The sequence below is a fragment of the Ornithorhynchus anatinus genome, chromosome 7 (genome assembly GCF_004115215.2).
Source record: "Ornithorhynchus anatinus isolate Pmale09 chromosome 7, mOrnAna1.pri.v4, whole genome shotgun sequence".
Taxonomy (NCBI): domain Eukaryota; kingdom Metazoa; phylum Chordata; class Mammalia; order Monotremata; family Ornithorhynchidae; genus Ornithorhynchus; species Ornithorhynchus anatinus.
In genome coordinates, this window is record NC_041734.1 from 60217900 (window position 1) to 60240122 (window position 22223).

Below are 22223 nucleotides of genomic sequence, written 5' to 3' on the forward strand. Positions count from 1 at the left end.
CTCCTTACCTAGAACTCCCTCCCCCTTCACATCCACAGACCACCACCCTCTTCATCCTCCTCCTCGCCCTTCTGCAGTGACATCTCCTCCAAGAGGCCTTCCCTGGTTAACCTCTCATTCCCTAACCCTCTACCCCACCCCCCGCCCAACTGCCACTTGAGCATCGCCCAAGCAGTTGAGTGCTGACACCCCCCCATAGCACTTACGTACACATCTTTACACCTCTATTTCTTCCTTCTATCTGTAATGTATTTGTGTCTGTCTCTCTCACTAGTAGGTCAGCTCCTTGAGGACAGGGGTCAGGTCTCAATTGATCAGTCGTACTTTTTGAGTGCTTATTGTGTGCAGAGCACTGTACTAAGCACTTGGGAGAGCACAGTAACAGAGCTGGTAGACACTCTCCCTGCCCACAGTTAGCTTACAGTCCAGCGGGGGAAGGCAGACATTAATGTAAACTTAAAAATTGGGATAGGTCATAATAATTATGGTATTAAGCGCTTACGATGTGCTGAGCACCGTTCTAAGCACTGAATGTAAGTGTTGTGGGGCTGAGGGAGAGGTGAATAAGGGGTACAAATCCAAGTTCCCCGGGTGACACAGAAGGGAGAAGAAGAAGAGGAAATGAGGGCTTTGGCTGTACTAATTCTGTTCTACTCTTCCAGGTGGTTAGTACAGTGTCTTATGCATTATAGGCGTTCAATAAATACAGAGCTTCTCAAATGAGATTGGGCCACGTGTACCGTGAGCCCAGAACCACTTGGCTTTGGCCAGTGGACAAGTGAGTGAGTGAGAAAAGCAGACCGGCAAGAAGAATGGGGAGGAGTTCTGGGTGAGGATGCAGAGCAACTCAGGACCCAGCTGATTTCAGGGTTCGACTCTCAATGAGAACATACAGTTGCAAGGAAGGCCTGGAAGTGATCTGCGACATGCAGGAAAGCCAGGACTCTTGAGTGTTTTCGTCAATAAAATTCTCTCCAAAGGCCTCAGTCGATCCTTACTAATTATTATTGCGAATAATAATAATTATGGTACTTGTTAAGCGCTTACTCTGTGCCGAGCACTGTTCTAAGCACTGGGGTAGATCCAAGTTAATCAATTTGGACACAGTCCCTATCCCACCTGGGACTCACACTCTTAATCCCCATTTTACAGATGAGGGAACTGAGGCCCAGAGAAATAAAGTGAGTTGCCCAAGGTCACACAGCAGACATGTGGTGGACCTTCTGACTCCCAGGCCCCCGATCTATCCACTAAACCACACTGTTTCACCAGCGTGACGTGGTTTACTGAATGCCTACTGTGGACCAGAGCACTCTACTAAGCGCTTAGAATCGTACAGTAGAAGTAGAAGAAACACGATTCCTGCCCTCAGGCCAACAGGGCGGTCAGACACAAAGCAATTTCTGGAAATGAGGAGAAAGAGACTAGAGCTGATGGAAGTGCTCAAGTAGTAGGTAAGTCGATATGTACCAAAGTACACCGCTCCATCATCTCATCACTCAACCCCACCCTCCCTGCCGAATCATTCAGTTGGTGTTGGAGCATTTACTGTGTGCAGAGCACTGTACAAAGCGCTTGGGAGAGTGCAGTAGCAACAGAGTTGGTAGACATTCCCTGCCCACAGGCTTACAGTCTAGAGGGGGAGACAGACATTAATATAAATAAATAAACTAGAGATATGAACCTAAGTGCCAAACTCAACTCCCTCGCACCCTGCCCCTCACACCACCAACCCCCACCCTTAAACACTTTCTCCTCTCCTGTGCTCATGCCACAGAGGGCTGCCGGTGGAAATCCTGGCACCAGGTGGAATTTGGCCATTTCAGTTTCATCCTCACCTACTATAATTCTGCTCTTCTGCTCGGCAACACTACTTCTCCCTTAATGCCCCAACCGATGCTTTCAGGCCTTTATCTCCCTTCTGAAGCCCCGCGTGCTCCCACCTCCCCCGTCACCCCCGATGACCTCACCAACTGGTTTGTTGCTAAAATTGAAGACATCAGGCGTCAGCTTCCTAAAATATAATAATAATAATAATAATAATGTTGGTATTTGTTAAGCGCTTACTATGTGCCGAGCACTGTTCTAAGCGCTGGGGTAGACATAGGGGAATCAGGTTGTCCCACGTGGGGCTCACAGTCTTAATCCCCATTTTACGGATGAGGGAACTGAGGCACAGAGAAGTTAAGTGACTTGCCCACAGTCACACAGCCGACAAGTGGCAGAGCTGGGATTCGAACTCATGAGCCCTGACTCCAAAGCCCATGCTCTTTCCACTGAGCCACGCTGCTTCTCAAAAATCTCACCCTCGCCCTCCCAGCTCCCTCCTATGCCTTCCTCTGCCATCTCTCGAGAGGAGATCTCTCTCCACCTGCTCTGCTAACCTCATCCCTTCTCACCTTCTAACAACACTTGGGTCCAATCTTCTTCCCTCCGTGACTGCCATCTTTAACTCTTCACTCTCTGCTGGCTCCTCCCCCTCTGCCTTCAAACATGCTCACCTCTCTCATGTTTTCAGTAAAGATCGTATTCTACACTCCACTGACCATCTTCCTCTTCCCAATTGCACCCAAACTCCTCAACAGGTTGTATACACCTGCTGTACCTCCTCCTATTTGTAATTTATTTCCATGTCTGTCTCCCCCCCTAAACTCTAAACTCCTTGAGGGCAGGGATCTCTCTATTGTATGCTCCCAAGTGCTTAGAAAGGTGCTGTGGCAGGCCCTCAATAAGAAGCAGCATGGTCTAGTGGACCAAGCACGGGCCTGGGACTCCGAAGAACCTGGGTTCTGATCCTGGCTTCACCACTTCTCTGCTGGGTGACCTTGGACAAGTCACTTAACTTCTCTGTGCCCCAGTTACCTCATCTGTAAAATGGGGATTAAGACTGTGAGCCCCATGTGGGACATGGACTGTGTCCAACCCAATCACTCTGTGTCCACCCGCAGTGCTTTGTACAGTGCCTAGCACATAGTGCTTAGCAAATTACACAATCATTGTTATCATTATTATTACTACTGATTGCCTGAAAATGGCTTTGGGAGTCGTGAGTGCCAGAGTGCCAAGGTGGTAATTGGGAGGCTAGGGCCTGGGGAGAAGAAACAGTGTGGCCTGGTGGATAGTGCCCAGGCCTGGGAGTCAGAAGGTCCTGGGTTCTAATCCCGACTCTGCCACTTGTCTGCTGTGTGACCATGGGCAAGTCACTTCACAACTCTGGGCCTCAGTTACCTCATCTATAAAATGGTAGACACATTTCCTGCCTGCAACTCGCTTACAGAGTAGATGGGGGAGACAGGCATTAATATAAATAAATAAATTATGCATAGGTACATAAGTGCTGTAGGGCTGAGGGAGAGGTGAATAAAGGGCGCAAATCCAATTACCAGGGCGATGCAGAAGGGAGTGGGAGAAGAGGAAATGAGGGCGTAGTCGGGGAGTGTTTTTAGTAAGGTTTTGAAGGTGGGGAGAGTGATCGTCTGGCGGATATGAAGAGGCAGGGCGTTCCAGGCCAGAGGCAGGACATGGGCGAGGGGCCGGTGGAGAGAGAATCGAGATTGAGGTACAGTGAGTAGTTTGGCCTTAGAGGAGTGAAGTGTGCAGGCTGGGTTCTAGTAAGAAAGCAGGGAGGTAAGGTAGGAGGGGGCAAGGTGATTGAGTGCTTTAAAGCTGATGGTGAGAAGTTTGATGCGGTGGTGGATGGACGGGCACTGGAGGTTCCTGGGGAGTGGGGAAATGTGGACTGAACTGTTTTGTAGGAAATGATCCGGGCAGCAGAGCCAAGTATGGACTGGAGTAGGGAGCGACAGCAGGCAGGGAGGTCAACGAGGAGGCTGAAGCGGTAATCAAGGCAGGATAAGATAAGTGCTACTTTAGTGCCCTCAACTCTTTGTCCTCATGGGGAGTTATCCCCTCTGCTCTCTAAATCTAAGCCCTCTATTTTGCCTCTGATTCCATCCTGTCTCCTTATCCCAAACGCACTTGTCCCTCCCCTCCCTTCCTCACATCCCGCTCTTTTCAACCTCTCACTCTCAAATGGCTCCTTCCCCCAGGCCTTCCGACATGCTCACGTCTCCCCTGGACTGAAGAAACCTTGGTCTGGATCCCACTGCACCGTCCAGCTATGGCCCCATCTCCCTGTTCCTATTCCTGTCCAAACTTTCAGATTGTGTTCACCTGCTGCCTCCACTTCCTCTCCTCCACCTCTCCCCTTGACCCACTGCAACCTGGTTTCTGCCCCGTTTGCTCCACTGAGGATGCAGTGTCACCCATGTCTTCCTTTTCACCAAATCTAACAGGCTCTATCTTAATCCCCATTGACCTGTCAGCTGCCTCTGGCTGTTGTGAGCAACTCCCTTCTCCTTGGAAACACTATCTAACCTTGTTTTCGCTGACTGCTGTCTTCTCCTGGTTCTCCTTCTATCTCTCTGGCTGCTCTTTCTCTCTGTTGCGGGCTCCTCCTCTGCCTCTCACCCCCTAACTGTGGGAGTCCCTCGGGCCTCAGTTTTGGGTCCTCTTCTCTTTTTTTTATGCTATTTGTTAAGCGCTTACTATGTGTCAAGCACTGTTCTAAGCACTGGGGTACGTGCAAACTAATTATGTCATTCATTCAGTCGTATTTACTGAGCACTTTCTGTGTGCAGAGTACTGTCCTAAGCGCTTGCAAAAATTCAACACAACAATAAACAGTGACACTCCCTGACCACAGTGATTTTATAATCTAGAGGGGGGTAGGCAGACATCAATACAAATAAATAAAAGTAATAGTAATAATAATGTTGGTATTTAAGTGCTTACTGTGTGCAGAGCACTGTTCTAGGCGTTGGGGTAGATACAGGGTAATCAGGTTGTCCCACGTGGGGCTAACAGTTTTAATCCCCATTTTACAGATGAGGTAACTGAGGCACAGAGAAGTGAAGTGACTTGCCACAGTCACACAGCTGACAAGCGGCAGAACTGGGATTCGAACCCATGACCTTGGACTCCCAAGCTCATGCTCTTTCCACTGAGCCATGCTGCTTCTCTATAAAAGAATTATGGTATTTGTTAAGCACTTACTATGTGCCAAGCACTGTTCTTAGGGCTGGGGTAGATACAAGCTAATCAGGTTGTTCCACATGGGACTCACAGGCTTAATCCTCATTTTACAGATGAGGTAACTGAGGCACAGAGGAAGTGAAGTGACTTGTCCAAGGTCACACGGCAGACAAGTGGCAGAGCCGGGATTAGAACCCAGGTGCTCTGACTCCCAAGCCCGGGCTCTTGCCACTAGGCCGTGGATATGTACATAAGTGCCATGGGGCTGGGAAGGGAGAAGAGCAAAGGGAGCAAGTCAGGGCGATGCAAAAGGGAGTGGGAGATGAGGAAAAGTGGGGCTTAGTCTGGGCGGGCCTCTTGGAGGAGATGTGCCTTCAGTAAGGCTTGGAAAGTGGGGAGAGTCATTGTCAGAGTCCCTGTTCCAGATGGGGCCCACGGTGTAAGTAGGAGGGAGAACAGGTATCTCCATTTTACAGTTGAAGGAACTGAGGCACAAAGAAGTTAGGCGACTTGCCCAAGATGGCACAGCCAGCAATCGGCAGAGCTGGGATTTGAACCCAGGTCCTTCTGACTCCCAGACCCGTGCTCTCTCCACCAGGCCATGCTGCTTCTCACTTTAACTTCATTCCCTGGGTAGCTCATCCTCTCCCATGGCTTCCGCCACCATTTTTATTCAGATGACTCCCAAAATTATGTTGCTAGCCCAAATCTCTCACGTCCTTTGCAATCTCACATTTCCTCTTGCCTCCATGACCTTTCCTCACGGACGTCCCCCTGGCACATTAGGCTCAACAATTTTAAAACTGAACTAACTCCTCGTCTTCCCTCCCAAACCTAACTCTTCCAGCTTTCCCATTACAGTTGACAATACCACCATCCTCTCCGTCTCCGAAACCCACAACCTCAGTATCGTCTGTCAGTCTTCAACTCTTTCAGCTCTTGTATTCTGTCTTGTTTTTCTTCCACAACATTTCCTGGTTCCGGCCCTTCCTCTCCATTCTGGTGGCCACGAAATCCAGATCCAGATACCTGTCATGTCATAGATTCCTGCATTAGCCTCCTTACAGGCCTCCCTGCCTCCAGTCTCCCCCCGCCCCTAGTCCGTAGTCACTACTCCTAGTTACTCTATAACCCGGATCATTTTACCAAGAAGCCATTTGTTCTGCACGCGTCTTTCCCACTCCTCAAAATCAATCCATCGTGCTTACTGTGTGCAGAGCAGGGCACTGAGCCCTTGGGACAGTACAATATAACAGAAGTTGTAGAAACATTCCCTGCCCACAAAGAGCTAATAGTCTAGAAGAGGAGGAAAGAAAACAGCTCAGTGGTTACCCATTCTTTTCCAAATAAAGTAGAGACTTCTGACCTCTTCCCCATCTTCAAAACCCTACCTTCAAAATCCCACCTTCTCCTAATTTCCCAATTAATTTTTCTTCTCCCCAGGTCCTGGGTTCTAATCCTGACTCTGCCACTTGTCTGCTGGGTGGCCTTGGGCAAGTCACTTAACTTCTCTGGGCCTCAGTCCCCTCATCGGTAAAATGGGGATTAAGACTGAGCCCCGGGTGCGACAGGGACTGTGTCCAACCCAATTATCTTGTGTCTACCCCAGCGCTTAGAAAAGTGCCTGGCATGTAGTAGGCGCTTAACAGCTGCCATAATTATTATTATCCTCCCTTCAGTCATTCAATCAGTCAATCATTTTTAGGGCACTTACTGTGTGCAGAGCACTGTGCTAAGCGCTTGGGAGAGTACACTATAACAGACACATTCCCTGCCCACAACGAGCGTACATTCTAGCAGGAGATCATCTTAGCACTTTTGCACTCACCGCTCCTCATTGCACTTTTGTGCATATCATTTTACACCATCTACATTTGAGCACTTTCTCCTTTTGATCAATTATTTTCCTGTACTCTATTCTCCCTCACGCTTAGCAGAGTGCTGTGCACAGAGTAAGCCCTAAATAAATACGATCGATTGATTTCTTTCTCCCCCACCAGACTGCAAGCTCCTCCAATAATAATTATTAGCTACCTGTTCCTCTCCATCCAAATGGCCACCCCACTTGTCATATCCTATCTCAACTACCGCATCAGCCTCCTTGCTGAGCTCCCTGCCTCCAGCCTCTCTAAGTCCATGGTTCACACTCCTTTCCCACCAGAACCCAGCCTGCACACTTTGCTCCTCTAATGCCAACCTGCTCACTGTGCCTTTCTGTCATCTCACGGGAAGCAGCGTGGTGTAGTGAATAGAGCACGAGCCTGGGAGTCAGATGGTCATGGGTTCTAATCCTGGCTCCGTCACTTGTTTGCTGTGTGGCCTTGGGCGAGTCACTTAACATCCCTGTGCCTCAGGTACCTCACCTGTAAAATGAGGATTAAGACACTGAGCCCCATATGGGACATGGACTGTGTTCTACCTGATTTGCTTGTATCCACCCCAGTGCTTTGTACAGTGTCTGGCGCTTAACAAATGCCATTATTATTATCTCTCTGGCCATCAACCCCTTGATCATATCCTCCCTCCTGCTTGGAAGTCCCTCCCTCTTCACATCTGACAGACTACCACTCTCCCTGTCTTCAAAACCCTACTAAAATCAAATTTCCTCCAGAAAGCCTTTCCCTGACTAAACTAAACTCTGACTAAATATTTACAGACAGCAGAATCAAAATAAATATCTCAATGTACAAATGAATATATATGTAAAGTGGTGAAGATGGGTATAAATGAATAAATTCTAGAGGTTCCTGTTAGGTTAATATGATTCACAATATTGGGAATTATTCAGGGAAGGCATACTGGAGGAAGAGGGCTTTAAGAGGACTTGGAAGGTGGGCTTGGTGGAGGTTTTGGGAGAGGAAGAATGTGAGAAAAGGGTCAGAAGCCAGTGGGGTACAGTTAGGAGGTGAGTTTGGGAGGAGTGAAGAATGGAAGCTGGGGAGGAGCTGTTGAAGAGAGCCAATTTTTTGGTATTTGTTAAGCGCTTACTATGTGCCAGGCACTGTTCTAAACGCTGAGGTAACCAAGGTAACCAGGTGGGACACAGTGCAGGTCCCATGTGGGGCTCCCAGTCTTAATCCCCACTTCACAGATGAGGTAACTGAGACACCGAGAAGTGAATAATAATAATAATTGTCAATTAAGCATTTACTATGTGCCAAGTAATGTTCTTAAGTGTTGGGGTAGATACAAGGTAATCAAGTTGAACACAGCCCCTGTCCCACATGGGGCTCACAGTCTTGATCCCCATTTTAATTCAATTCAGTCATATTTATTAAGAGCTTACTGTCTGCAGAGCACTGACTTGCCCAAGGTCACACGGCAGACAAATGGCAGAACCGGGATTAGAACCCAGTTCCTTTGGACGCCCAGACCGGTTGTCTACCCTGTAGGCCGTGCTGCTTCCCTTATCTGTAGAATGGGGATTAAGACTGTGAGCCCTATGTGAGAAAGGGACTGTTTCATTCATTCATTCAATAGTATTTATTGAGCCCTTGCTATGTGCAGAGCACTGTACTAAGCGCTTGGAATGGACAAATCGGCAACCCAATTATCTTGTAACTACCCCAGTGCTTAGTACAGTGCCTGGCACATAGTAGGTGCTTACCAAAGACCTGTTTAATGGTCTATTAATGGTATTTAGTTCCCTTAATCCTCCTTTTACAGATGAGGAAAGTGAGGCACAGAGAAGTTAAGTGACTTGCCCAAGGTCCCACAGTAGGCAAGTGGTGGAGCTGGAGTTAATAATAATAATGTTGGTATTTGTTAAGCCCTTACTATGTGCAGAGCACTGTTCTAAGTGCTGCGGGAGATACAGGGTCATCAGGTTGTCCCACGTGAGGCTCACGCTCAATCCCCATTTTACAGATGAGGGAACTGAGGCACCGAGAAGTGAAGTGACTTGCCCACAGTCACACAGCTGAGAAGTGGCAGAGCGGGGATTCGAACCCATGACTTCTGACTCCCAAGCCCTTGCTCTTTCCACTGTGACTTGCCCACAGTCACCCAGCTGACAAGTGGCAGAGGCGGGATTCGAACCCGTGACCTCTGACTCCCGCACCCGGGCTCTTTCCACCGGGCCACACTGCTTAGAGATTTAGGGGGAACTCATGGCTCAGGAAACACCGCGGTAGGATTTCTAGGATCCGAAGAGCAGCAGGCTGCTGCCGGAAAGTGCTCTTGCGCCTTTCCAAGCATCTCAAATGGCCGTTTCTGCCATTCTCGGGGCCTCCAGTAGGCCTACAGAACCCCAGAAGGCACAATTCTATGAGTTCGTTTGGTTCTCTTCATCCCCCAGAATTCCCTGGTGCTCTCCCCCGCCCCCTACCCTCGTGAAATAACTGCCACTGACGGGTTTTGACTCTCCTCAGACACCATAATCCAGCATTCTCCGGGAGACAATGATGGCCGCTGAGGGTGAGCTCTTCGATCAGTGGTAGTTCTTCCTCGCCTATTGTAGAAAATTTGGAGGATATTAGGTTCTGCACAGAGCCTGGGGTGGAGTGGAGAAGTGGGAGAAGCTCTTGGTTGGGGTTTTTCCTTTCAACGGTTCCTCAAGAAAACCTGAGGAGTTGACCCAACTGAAGACTAGGCCCGTTGCTTCTTTTCCGTTAGGGTGTGTCCCCTGGCCTGTAAGGATCTCTCGAAGCCTGGTTCCGTGAGGAAAGAAAGTCGGAGAACATGAGCCTCTGGGGAGTCGTTCTGAGGGAAAAGTTTGAAGGAAAATAATGGTTTCCTGACTGAGGCGTTTTGAGGAGACCTTCGGGTTTTAGGGCGGGGACCTCAGAACTTCAGTTAGGGCTTTCATCACCACACCCTGAGGCGCCGTGGAAAGGCGATCTCCGTAACATAGAGTGGAGAGGGCCCACTGGGGAGGGGAAGAACCAGAGAAATGGGGTAGAGGGTGGCTATTAAAAGGTGGGGGGAAACGGATTTTCTAGTTTAAAGTTAGATTTGGAGGTTTGCGACTTTGATTTCCCTCACCCGCTCCCTGCACATCTGTCCTGATCTCCCAGAGACACCTCCAATTTTTTTTTGACCTGCCCTGATTTTCTAAAGTCATAATCCCTTTTAGCCTCCATATTCGATCTACCCCAGCACTTAGTACAGTGCCTGGCACATAGTAACTGCTTAACAAATACCATAATTTTTATTTTTTTTTAATATCAGGCCAACCTCTTCTATCTCAAATTCACCCTCACCTACTGTAGTCTGCCCTCTCCTCTGCCCAGCGATATTATTTCTCCACTCTTATTGTCTCCCATGCCTATTTCCTTCACCAGTTGTTTCAGACTTTTTAAAAAAAAAATTAAAAATGGTACTTGGGGAAACAGTGTGGCTTAGGGGCAGACACAGGCCTTGGAGTCAGAAGGACATGGAATCTAATTCCAGATCTGCCACTTGTCTGTTTTGTGACCCTGGGCAAGTCAGTTAACTTCTCTATGCCTCAGTTACCTCACGTGTAAAATGGGAGTGAAGACAATGAGCCCCATGTAGGATAGGGACTGTGTCCAACCTGATTATATTGTACCTAAGCCAGTGCTTAGTGTGGTGCCTGGCACATAGTAAGTACTTAACAAATACCATATTTTTTTTTTAATAGGCTGACTTCTTCCATCTGAAATTCACCCTCACCTACTGTAGCTCTGCCCTCTCCTCTGCCCGTCAATATTTTTTTTTCCATCCTTATTGACTTCCATGCCCATTTCCCTTGCCAGTTGTTTTAGACTTTTTTTTTTTAATATGGTATTTAGAAAAGCAGCGTGGTCTAGTGGAGAGAATACGGGTCTGGGCGCCAGAAGGACCTGGGTTCTAATCCCGGCTCTGCCACTTGTCTGCTATGTGACCCTGGGCAAGTCACTCTGTGCCTCAGTTACCTCATCTGTAAAATGGGGATGAAGACTGTGAGCCCCATGTGAGATGTGGACTTTGTCCATCCTGATTATATTGTATCTACGCCAGGGCTTACTACAGTGCCTGGCACATAGTAAGTGCTTAACAAATACCATAAGTATATGTTATTTTTATTATTATTATTATTTTTAATATCAGGTTGGCCTCTTCCATCTTAAATTCACCCTAACCTACTGTAGCTCTGCCCTCTCCTCTGCCCAACAATTCATTCATTCGTATTTATTGAGCGCTTACTGTGTGCAGAGCACTGTACTAAGCATTTGGAAAGTATAATACAGCAATAGAGACGATCCTTGCCCACAATGGGCTTACAGTCTAGAGGAAGGGAGAGGGACATCAAAATGAGTAAACAGGCATCCATATAAATAAATAGAATTATAGATATGTACATATATACTATGTACATATATACTTAAGTGCTGTGAGGCAGGCAGAGGTGGGGAAGAGCAAAGGGAGCGAGTCGAGGTGACGCGGAAGGGATGGGGAGTTGAGGAGGGGGGGCTTAATATTATTATGTTGTTGTTTCTCCATCCTTATTGACTCCTGTGCCTATTTCCCTCACCAGTTGTTTCAGATTTTTTTTTAATATGGCACTTAGATAAGCAGTGTGGCTTAGTGGCTTAGAACACGGACCTGGGAGTCAGAAGGACCTGAGTTCTAATCCCGGCTCCATCACTTGTCTCTTGTGTGACCCTGAGCAAGTCAGTTAACTTCTCTGTGCTTCAGTTACTTCATCTGTAAAATGGGGATGAAGACTGTGAGCCCCATGTGGGACAGGGACTCTGTCCAACCTGATTTGCTTGTATCCAGCACTTAGTACCGTACCTGGCTCATAGTGCTTAACAAATGCCACAATTATTATTTTTATTACTTGTTAAACACTTACTATATATATGTCAAACACTGTTCTAAGCGCCGGAGTAAGTAAAAATTAATCGGATCTGACACAGACCCTGTCCCACATCCGGCTCACAGTCTGAGTAGGAAGAACAGGCATTGAATCCCCATTTTGCAGTTGAGGACATGGTGGCACAGAGAAGTTGTGACTTGCCCAGAGTCGCACAGCAAAGTGGTGAAGCCATGATCAGGACCCAGATTCTCTGGCTCCCAGGTTTGTGCTTTATCCACTAGGCCATACTGCTTCCCTTTCCCCTTTTAACTCACTCCTCAATCCCCTTGTCCCCATATTCCCACCCCTCCTATCTTTTGCCCCTAATGACCTGGACACATACTTTATTGAGAAAATTGAAGCCATCAGGTATGATCTCTTTAAATTCCTCCCTGCTCCTCTCCAGTGCCACCCTCCTCCTGTCTCCTCTGACTCTCCCATCTTTCCCAGCAGAATCTCAAGAAGAAATCTCCCACCACTTCTCAAAATCTATGCTCTCCACCTGTACTTTCAACCCCATCCCATTCCTCCTTATCAAAACACTTGCCCCCTCCCTTGCTCCCTCCCTGACTGCCATCTTCAACTGTTCACTCTCCAGTGGCTTCTTCCCCTCTGCTTTCAAACATGCTCATGTCTCCCCATCCTAAAAAAAAACAAAAAAACAAATCCTCCCTTGACCGCACAGCTCCCCGTTATCTCCCTCCTACCATTTCAAACTACAGTCTCCTTGAGCAAGTTGTCTACACCCACTGCCTTCATTTCCTCTCCTCCAATTCTCTCTTTCCAGTCTCCAATCTGGCTTCCACCCCTATCACTCCATGTTCACTGCCCTCTCAAAGGTCACCCATGATCTGCTTGCCAAATTCAGTTGCCTCTACTCCATCCAAATCCTCCTCGACCTCTCAGCTGCTTTCGCCACTGTGAACCACCCCCTTCTCCTGGAAACATCCAACCTTGGCTTCACTGACACTGTCTTTTTATTTATATTTTATGAGATTAAGCGCTTACTGTGTGCCAGGCACTCTTCTATGCGCTAGGGTAGAAACAAGGTCATCAGGTTGGACCCAGTTCCTTTCCCACATGAGGCTCACAGTCTTAATCCCCATTTAACAGGTGAGGTAACTGAGGCATAGAGAAGTTAAGTGACTTGTCCAAGGTCACATAGCAGATAAGTGATGGAAACGGGATGAGAGTCCAGGTCCTTCTGACTCCCAGGCCCGGGCTCTATCCACTAGGCCACGCCGCTTCTCCCCTGGTTCTCCTCTTAGCTCTCCAGCCACTCATTTGCAGTCTCTTCACGGGCTCCTCTTCTGCTTCCCATCTCCTAAATGTGGAAGTCCCTCAGGCTCAGTTCTGGGTCCCCTTCTTTTGGCCAATCCTCAACCACTCTGTTGTAGAACTCCTTCACTCCCATGGCTTCAACTACCATCTCTGTGAGGATAATTCCCAAATCTACATCTCCAGCCCTGATCTTTCTCTTTGTCTGCAGTTTCGTATTTCCTCCTGCCTTCAGGACGTCTCTACTCGGATGTCCCGTCGACACTTCAAACCTAACACGTTCAAAACAGAATTCCTCATCTTCCTGCCCTCCCTCTGACTTTCCCATCACTGTAGACGGGCCCCATCATCCTCCCTGTCTCAGAAGCCTGTAACCTTGGCATTATCCTCGACTCATCTCTCTCATTCAACCCACGTATTCAATCTGTCACCCAGTTCTACCTTCAAAACATCATTAAAATCCGCCATTTCCCCTCCATCCAAACTGCTACTAAGCTGATCAAAGCACCTCCTTTTTTGCCTTGACTACTCCATCAGCCTCCTTGCTGATCTCCCTGCCTCCTGTCTGTCCCCATTCCAGTCCACACTTCGCTCTGCTGAACGATTGATTTTTCTAAGAAAATGTTCAGTTCACGTTTTCCCCCTCCTCAAGAACCTCCAGTTGCCCCTCCACCTCAGCATCAAACAGAAACTCCTTACCACCAGCTTTAAAGCGCTCAATCACCTTGCCCCCTCCTATTTTACCTCACTTATTTCCCATGACGCTGATTTCCTGCTACAGCCCAGGATGCTCACTTCACTCTTCTAAGGCCAAAATACTTACTGTCCCTTGATCTCACCTCTCATGCCGCTCGACCCCTCGCCCACATCCTACCTCCGGCCTGGAACTCCCTCCCGCTTCATATCTAACGGGCCACCTCTCTCACTTCCTTCACAGCCATATTAAAAGCACACCTCCTCCAAGAAGCCTTCCCCCACTAAGATTTCATTTTCCCTACTCCCTCTCCCTTCTTCATCACCCTTGCACTTGAATCTAAACCTTTTATTCACCCAACCCTCAGCGCCACAGCACTTATGTACATATCCGTTATTTATTTCAATATCTCTCTCCCCCTCTAGTCTATAAGCTCCTTGTGGGCGGGGAATGTGTCACCAACTCTCTTACCGACTCTCCCTAGTGCTTAGTACAGTGTTCTGTACCCAGTAAGTGTTTAATAAATACTAATAAATGTGGAAGGGAGGGGTTATTTTGGGGGTGGGCTTTTGTTCTCCTGATTTTGGGGTTGTATAGTTGATGTTTTTCTGGTTTGTGAGTTTTTCCCCCCACATTTTGGTGACTGATGATAGGTCTTTTAAATGTTTGTTTAAAATGTTTGTTTTTCTGTGTGAGGGTTTTTGTCCGTCGTGTTTCCTGGTTTTTTGCAAACGCCTTTAGATTTGAATGTTTTTCTTTCTGTTTTTGTTTTCCTGTAATCGTGACACTTCAGAGTTTGTTGATTTAGGTGATTTGTGGTGAAGATTAAAATTTTTGTGAGTATTTTTTCTTGGATTAAAGAGATCATTGGAAATTGAAACTTCACATTGTAAGACCAATTAAAAAGTGAGCAGATTGTGACCCCTCTCCCTGCCCTCTCTTCAGATTTGGTGGCTGGGATTCAGGGAACAGTTACTGGCATTTCTTCTTTGTTTTTGTACTTTCCAACCTAAATCCGCTTCCCTTCAAATTTTCAAAATACGAGAATTAAGACTTTTATTTATGAGGTTTCCCCTCCACCATCATGACCTCTCACCTTCCCTGGTGGGATCCTTCCCCTTTCCTTTTCTACAGGGAATGCAGAGTCGCTTGCAGAGTAGTTTGAGATGCTTTGAGAGAGTGAAACCCTCTAACAATTCGAATGGACTGGGGTTGGTTTGTACTGTAGACTGTAAACACCAGAGACTGTAAACCCCACATCTACCGACTCTGTTGACTTGTACTTTCCCCAGTGCTTAGTACAGTGCTGTCCCCACAATAAGCGCTCAAGAAATATCACTCATTGATTGATTTGTTGAGGGTGATAATCCTGTAAAGGAGGGGAACTGGCAGAGATGGTTGGTTTCACTTTCTTTTATTCTTTGGAAGCTCTGGTCTCTCTCTCACTGTTTTTTCTTTTCTTTTTTTTGCCCTCCTGAGAGGCATTTTCATTTAGGGTGTTTTCCCAACCCCAGTGCCTCCATTTTGCTTGAGCATCCAATTGCAATCTGTGGTACCTGAGGGCTTAGTGTGAAGGAAAGAGGTGGTAAGAATTTAAAACTCATCTTCCCACCCAAACCCTACCTGCCCCTTGATTTATCCATCACTGTAGACAGCACCACCATCCTCCCTCCCTCTCGAGCCCGTAACCTCGGTGTGATACTTGACTCATCTCTCTCATGCAACCCCCATGTTCACCAGATCCTGTCAGTTCAAACTTCACAACATCGCTAAAATCCATCCTTTCCTCTTCATCCAGACTGCCACTGTGTTGATCCAAGCGCTTATCATGCCCCGTCTTGACTGTGGCATGAGCCTCCTCGCTGCCCTCCCTGCCTCCTGTCTCTCCCCCAACTCCAGTCCATACTTCACTTTGCTGCCCGGATCATTTTTCTAGGTTCATGTTTCTTCACTCCTCAAGAACCCCTCTACCTCCGCATCAAACGGAAATGCCTTACCATCAGCTTTAAATTACTCAGTCACCTTGCCTCCTCCTACCTTAACCTCACTGCTTTCCTACTACAACCCAACACGTTCACTTCGCTCCTCTAACACCAACCTACTCGCTGTACTTCGATCTCTTCCGACTCGTTTCCAGCCCTTCACCCACGTCCTGCTTCTGGCCTGGAACTCCCTCTCCCTTCATGTCCCACAGAGGATCACTCTCCCCACCTTCAAAACCTTATCAGAACGACATCTCCTCCAAGAGGCCTTCCCCGACTAAACCCTCATTTCCTCTGCTCCCCATCCCTTCTGCGCTGTTCCCCCTTGCACTTCGATCTGTACCCTTTATTCACCTCACCTTGAGCCACAGAGCACTTATGTACATATCCACAATTTATTTTCATCTCTGTCTTCCCCTCTAGACCTGAAGCCCCTTGTGGGTAGGGAATGTGTCTATCAACTCTGTTATAGGGTACTCTCCCAGATGCTTAGCATAGTCCTCTGCACCCAGTAAGCACTCAGTAAATTCAATGGATGAGTAGCTCTACCCCTGGCTTGGGTCTGTAAGGAAATGAGGGAAGGGAAATTCTTAATGGCTTTCCCTGCACCATCTTTACTGCCTCTCTATCAAGCAGTTCCATCTCCCCTTCCAGCCTTTTAATGACTCTCTTGGGGCATTGATCCCTGAGGGATCCTCTGTAGTTGCTTTCCCTGCTCCTGCACGTTAACCCCATCCCTGCTGCTCCTTCTACAGGTAAGGACTCCCCTTAGGGCATACCCCAGGGAAGCATATCCAGCTTCCTTCACCATCCTTCAGGGCAGTCGAACACCTTCCTCCTTTACCCCCGCCCCAACCAGAGACGGGGAAGCCCTGGGAGCTGTGGAACCGGGATTCCCCTGGACCCGGAAGCTGGCGCTCAGCTCTGGAGTGTCTTGGAATCAGGGGAAGAAGAAAGCAGCAAAGCACCTTAGCCCCGTGGATAGAGCACGGCTCTGGGAGTCATAGGGACCTGGGTTCTACTCTCGGCTCCACCACGTGCCTGCTGTGCAACCTTGGGCAAGTCGATTAACTTCTCTGGGCCTCAGTTTACCTCATCTATAAAACGGGGATTAAGACCGTGAGCCCAGTGTGGGACAGTGACTCTGTCCAACCTGATGAGTTTGTGTCTACCCCAGTGCTTAGTACAGTACCTGCCATATAGCGCTTCACGCGTAGCATAAAAAAAGAAGAAAAAGCAGTTGGAGATTTCCTCCCCTGGTTCCTCATTTGCCCCTACGAAACACCGAGTGGGGGCTCCCCTGGGAGTTGAGCTGTTACTCTTAGAACAGTTGCCAGGCAGGGAACAGGTACCTTTAAGTGCTGCCGTGGCAACCAGCTCCTCCTTTCCCTCCCCCGGTCTCTCCCCACTGACACCGCTGCTCCCATCTCTCTGCCTATCTCATCTCCTTCCCAATTCTTGGGTCCTCCCCCACCAGAAGGATCCCAGAGAGATCCAGCGGGGCATGGAGTCGAGGGACCAAGTGGGGGCTTCAGAGACGACCTTCCAGCTGTGGCTGCATCTCCTCCTCTGGACCCACCTGACTCTCCGCTTCATCGGTTACCTGCGCCGCACCCTCTGGGGTCCCAAGCCATAAGCCAGCACCTCTAGCTCCAGGCTTTCCTTCCCGGATCACCCCTGATCCTCCGGTGGAAGGATCCACGGCCAACCCCGGAGCCTTCTCCTTTCCCTCTGGGATCGTTCCTTTTAGAGGGAGGAGGCCCTGGATCCCTCCACCGTGGGGGCGCACGCCCCCCAGGAAGCAGAAAGCAGAGGTGGGTTTGGGGCCCTCTGGGTGTTTCTGATAACGCCTCTCCCACCTCCTACCTGTGTGGGGGTGGATGCTTTTTGATATGACAGGTTGTTTCAGTGCGCCGCTCCAGCTTGCTCTGCCACCGTCCTATGCCCCAGCTTCCAGATTCCATCTCTGACCCGGGCATACTGCCGGTCCCAGGGTTGGATAAGGAGAAATCCACGGCTGCTGCCTGAATCTATTTAAAGCTCCTGCCTGTTTGCATCTCTCGCTCTTCTTTCCCTCCTGTCTATTGTTCAGACGGCTCCACTGCCACCATTTCTCCCCCCTGCCCTCCCCTCCAACCCCTTCCCCCAGTCCCCCTTGGCCTCTGAGCCTTTCTCAAGCTCTTGGGGATCAGGATTCTTTCAGGAGGTGGGGTGGGACGAAACGCAGGCTTGTTGAGGGCTTAGCTCATGCTAAGTGCTGGGGTAGGAAGGAAAGTTTTCTCCCAGGCAGCGCGTGTGATCTCGGAACCTTTGGATCCCCCCACTTTTGAGGCGGGGGGGAGGGGGGTGGGTCCGGAGAGCCGGCAGTCCTGGCAGGGTGTGCAGGCGGATACCTGAACCCAGCTGAACCACAGGAACAAAGCTAAGTCCGGTTCTTCTCCTTGGTTGGGGGCGGGGGATGGCGCGGCTGTGGTGGGTGGACTGTTTCCCCGGTCCCTGAGGCTGGAGAGTGGACCCGGGTTGATCCAGGGAGTCCAGTCTCCTGGACCTCGCACAGTGGGTCGAGTCTGAGAAGAGAGTTCCTTGACCTCCCGAGTTTACCCCATTCCTGAAGCCTGAAACACCCCACCTCCCCGACTTTGCTGGGAATTGAGGGGGGGGGTAGAGTCCCCTTTCTTGCCCTCTGGACAGTCCAGTGGAAGAGGGGGGACTCTTAGGTTTCATTCCAAGGGTCAGTTGAGCTTCCCAGGGCCTGACCTTCTCTCTCACTCCGATTCAGCCCTCAATTCCCTCACGGAGTAGGTTCCTCATTCCACCTCTGTTGGAAGGAGCCATTTTTCTGAAACGCCAACCCTCTCCTTCATTTCCCCTTGTGATTTTGCAGGTATCCCTCCCTCACAGCCGCTTTGCCCTCTTGCTCCGTCACTGCCCCTGCCATGTGCTCTCCTCACCCTGACTGAAGAATAGTGGAGTGGCATGTGGAGGGTGGGAGGTGGGGGTGGACGACAGTGAACAAGAGAGCTAGGAGTTGGGGGTGGAGGGAGAGGTGGAAGGAGCCTTTGGGTCAGAAATGACAAAACCTGTAGGGTGAAATAATCCACCCCCCAAGGGCAGGGCCTAAAGTCATTGGAACAGAACAGAATAGAACAGTGGTGGGTGGAAGGGGCTACTGGAACACTGGAACCATCCAAGGGCCAGGATCCTTTAAAGAGAGGAGGCCCAATCAAACAGCCACAGCCTGAGGCTATAAATACCATGGCCTGTTTCAGCACCCACAGAATGTAAGCCAGAGCCCCGAGGTAGGGGAGAGCAGTCCAGTGGCTCCAATTCCCTCCCCCCACCCCGAGTCTCCTTCCCAACCTCTAGCTCTGCCTGTGTGGCAGGGGATGTGTCCAGGCTGGGTTCCCTCCAGAGACTCTGCATCCCTGCTGGAATGGCAGCTATGACCTTTGGCTCTGACCAAACGGTTATCCAGCCCCCGCGGGAGGGATGCAGTTCTCCCAGGTGTCCGGCACCCTCTCCTGAATGCTTCCCCATTCTCCCTTATGATCTAGTCTGCATCTGTCTTCTCCGTAGAACCGCAGCCTCCCCACGCCATGCCCTTCCATCTCTGACTGGGAATGTGGACTCCCTCGGCTCTGTTCTGTTCTCTTTCACCCTCCTCCATGCCATGCCCTTCCATCTCTGACTGGGAATGTGGACTCCCTCGGCTCTGTTCTCTTTCACCCTCCTTCATTTTGCCCCGTATGAATCCCGTGGTTTCCTAACTATGTTTTCTTCTCATTCCAGTGAAAGAGTTTCTAGCCAAAGCCAAAGAAGACTTCCTTCGGAAATGGGAAAATCCATCTCAGGTACTCTCCCCCCCCCCCCCACCACACCCCCATCTCTGGGACCTCAGGTGCAAGGCTGAGTGTCTGAAGGGGGCTGGAAATCATCAGCTGTCCACAGAGGAAGTCTAAACTCTCTCCACTGTCACTGGAATTGGGGGGAGCGGAGGAGGGGGGCGGAAGAGAGGTGATAGCATCAGTGGAGGCAACAGCCTAATCAGTTCACTTTATTTTGGGTCAGTTTCACTTCCACATCCTCTGTGTTCCCTGATCCAGAAGGAAAAGTTTAAATCTCCCCCCCGCCCCCGACTCCCCCAAGCAGCGTGGCGCAGTGGAAAGAGCCCGGGCTTGGGAGTCCAAAGTCATGGGTTTGAATCCCAGCTCTGCCACTTGTCAGCTGTGTGACTGTGGGCAAGTCACTTCACTTCTCGGTGCCTCAGTGACCTCATCTGTAAAATGGGGATGAAGGCTGTGAGCCCCACGTGGGACAACCTGATGACACTGTATCTACCCCAGTGCTTAGAACAGTGCTCTGCACATAGCGCTTAACAAATACCAACATTATTATTATTATCTTTACTGCCAACCCTGGCAGGGAGCCTAGACTTTTTTTTTTTAATGGTACTTAGGTGCTTCCTGTGAGTCGGCACTGTTCCGAGCACCGGGGTAGATTCCGGTGAAGTAGGTTGGACACGGCCCCTGCACCTCATGGGGCTCACAGTCTAAGTAGGATGGAGAACGGGAGAACCAAGAGGCCCGGAGAACCGAGAGGCCCGGAGAAGCGAAGGGACCCGCCCAAGGTCACCCAGCAACCGTTTGGCAGAGCGGGGATTAGAACCCAGGGCCTCAGACTCCCAGGCCTGGGCCCTTCCCACGAGGCCACGCGGCTTCCCCTTTGCCGGGTGCGCCCCCTCGGCTGCTTCCAGGAGCTCCTGGACCCAGTGCTGGGGCCAGATGCCTTCCCTTCCATATTCTCCTGTGGAACGCGGCGCCTTCTGCCATCTTCTCTCCCCCCACCTCACACACATTTCCACCCACTCGCCGACAAAGGCTGGAGCGGACCCCCCTCTGGTGGTAAGAAAAGGAAAGCCACTTCGAGTCGAGGGTCCGTAGACGGGGGGAAAAGAGGCGAGGATGTCCCCCTTTGGGGTGCAGGGGGTGGGCGGTGGGGATGGGGAGAATGAGGTAGGAGTAGTTGGGATCTCTCTGCCCTCCCCCTGCAGAACACGGCCCATTTGGATCAGTTTGAACGTATCAAGACCCTGGGGACAGGCTCGTTTGGGCGGGTGATGTTAGTGAAGCACAAGGAGACGGGGAACCACTTTGCCATGAAAATCCTCGATAAACAGAAGGTGAGCGGTGATGCTGGACTCCCCCCCCGCCCTCCCCGCCCCCGCCCCCACCCTCAACGTCCATCCCCAGGGTCCCCGCATCCCAAACGGGTTAGACCCTGAGATGGAGCGAAGGCTCCCCGGCTAATACCGGGGAGGAGATAAGACCCAAGTTTGTCCTGGCATCTCCCCCAGAACAGAACTCAGATTTCTGACTGGGCGGGCCGAGGAGGAAGATGAGATCTGGGATCTGTCTCTTGCTCCACTGAGCTGAGAGCAACCAGATTCTGCCCATCTCTCCCTGATTGCAAGGTGGGGTGGGCATCCCCACCCCACCCCCACCGAGTGGCTACATATCCCTTTGCTTTTTCACTTCCTTCTGCCCCCCCTCCATGCACAGGTGGTGAAGCTCAAACAGATTGAACACACCCTGAATGAGAAGCGCATCCTACAGGCTGTTCACTTTCCATTCCTTGTCTGTCTAGAGTATTCCTTCAAGGTACTGGGGCCCTCGGCAGGGATGGGAGCCGAGAGGTAGACTCTCCAGCCGCTAGAAATCCAGAAGAGATCCCAGGGAGGAGGTCGGCGAGGGCACCAGTTGCCTGTTCCTCCCTCCTCAGAGACCAGAGACAAGGAGACCAGAGCCAAGGAATCGGGCTGGATCGGATGGGTTCCTCACCCAGCCACTCTTAGACTTGTTCCCTCCTGCCTGGGAAGATCAGTCAGTTACTAGCAATTTACATTAGTAGTCATTAGGTCGATTGTTGGCAGATCCCTTTCATCAGGGGAGATCTTGCCTGTGGGGATTGGGTGCGGGTGTCACTTCAAGCAGAAGACTGGGTGTGGGGGGGAGGACTGAGCCACATTAGGGCCAGGGGCATATGGAGACAGGAGAGGCAGGAATTCGGAGGTTCTGGCCCACCAGTTTCCAGGGAGGAGAGAGGATCAAAGGTGCCTTTTTGGGTAGTTGCGTGAGGGGGCAAGGTTCTGATCTGCTCTGTGACCCTTATAGGACAACTCAAACCTGTACATGGTGATGGAGTACGTCCCGGGTGGAGAGATGTTCTCCCACCTTCGCCGGATTGGACGGTTCAGGTAAGAATTTCCCTTCCCTACCCACCCTCTACTCCCAGAGTGTGAATGTCTACCCGGGTCAGAGGTGGATTTATCATCTTCCTGCCCGTGGCACTAGTCTTGCCGCCCCCGAACTAACATAACATTTCGAATAAGGATAAACTTGTTATAATGAACATTTCAGAATATCATGGTCTTATT

General features: G+C 50.0%; 1 protein-coding gene across 3 annotated transcripts in view; it reads left to right on the plus strand.

Annotated features, from left to right (window-relative positions):
- PRKACA (protein kinase cAMP-activated catalytic subunit alpha) overlaps nucleotides 1–22223 on the plus strand; it is a 34070-nt gene that overhangs the window by 6203 nt on the left and 5644 nt on the right. For 2 of the 3 annotated variants that reach the window (XM_029068874.2, XM_029068876.2), the window contains 4 exons: nucleotides 19580–19641; nucleotides 20841–20969; nucleotides 21349–21447; nucleotides 21961–22043. In XM_029068874.2, coding sequence (XP_028924707.1) covers nucleotides 19580–19641; nucleotides 20841–20969; nucleotides 21349–21447; nucleotides 21961–22043 — 373 coding nt within the window. Of the gene's footprint in view, nucleotides 1–9293; nucleotides 9451–19579; nucleotides 19642–20840; nucleotides 20970–21348; nucleotides 21448–21960; nucleotides 22044–22223 lie in introns of those variants that run through there. The other variant, XM_029068875.2, reaches the window with a different exon arrangement.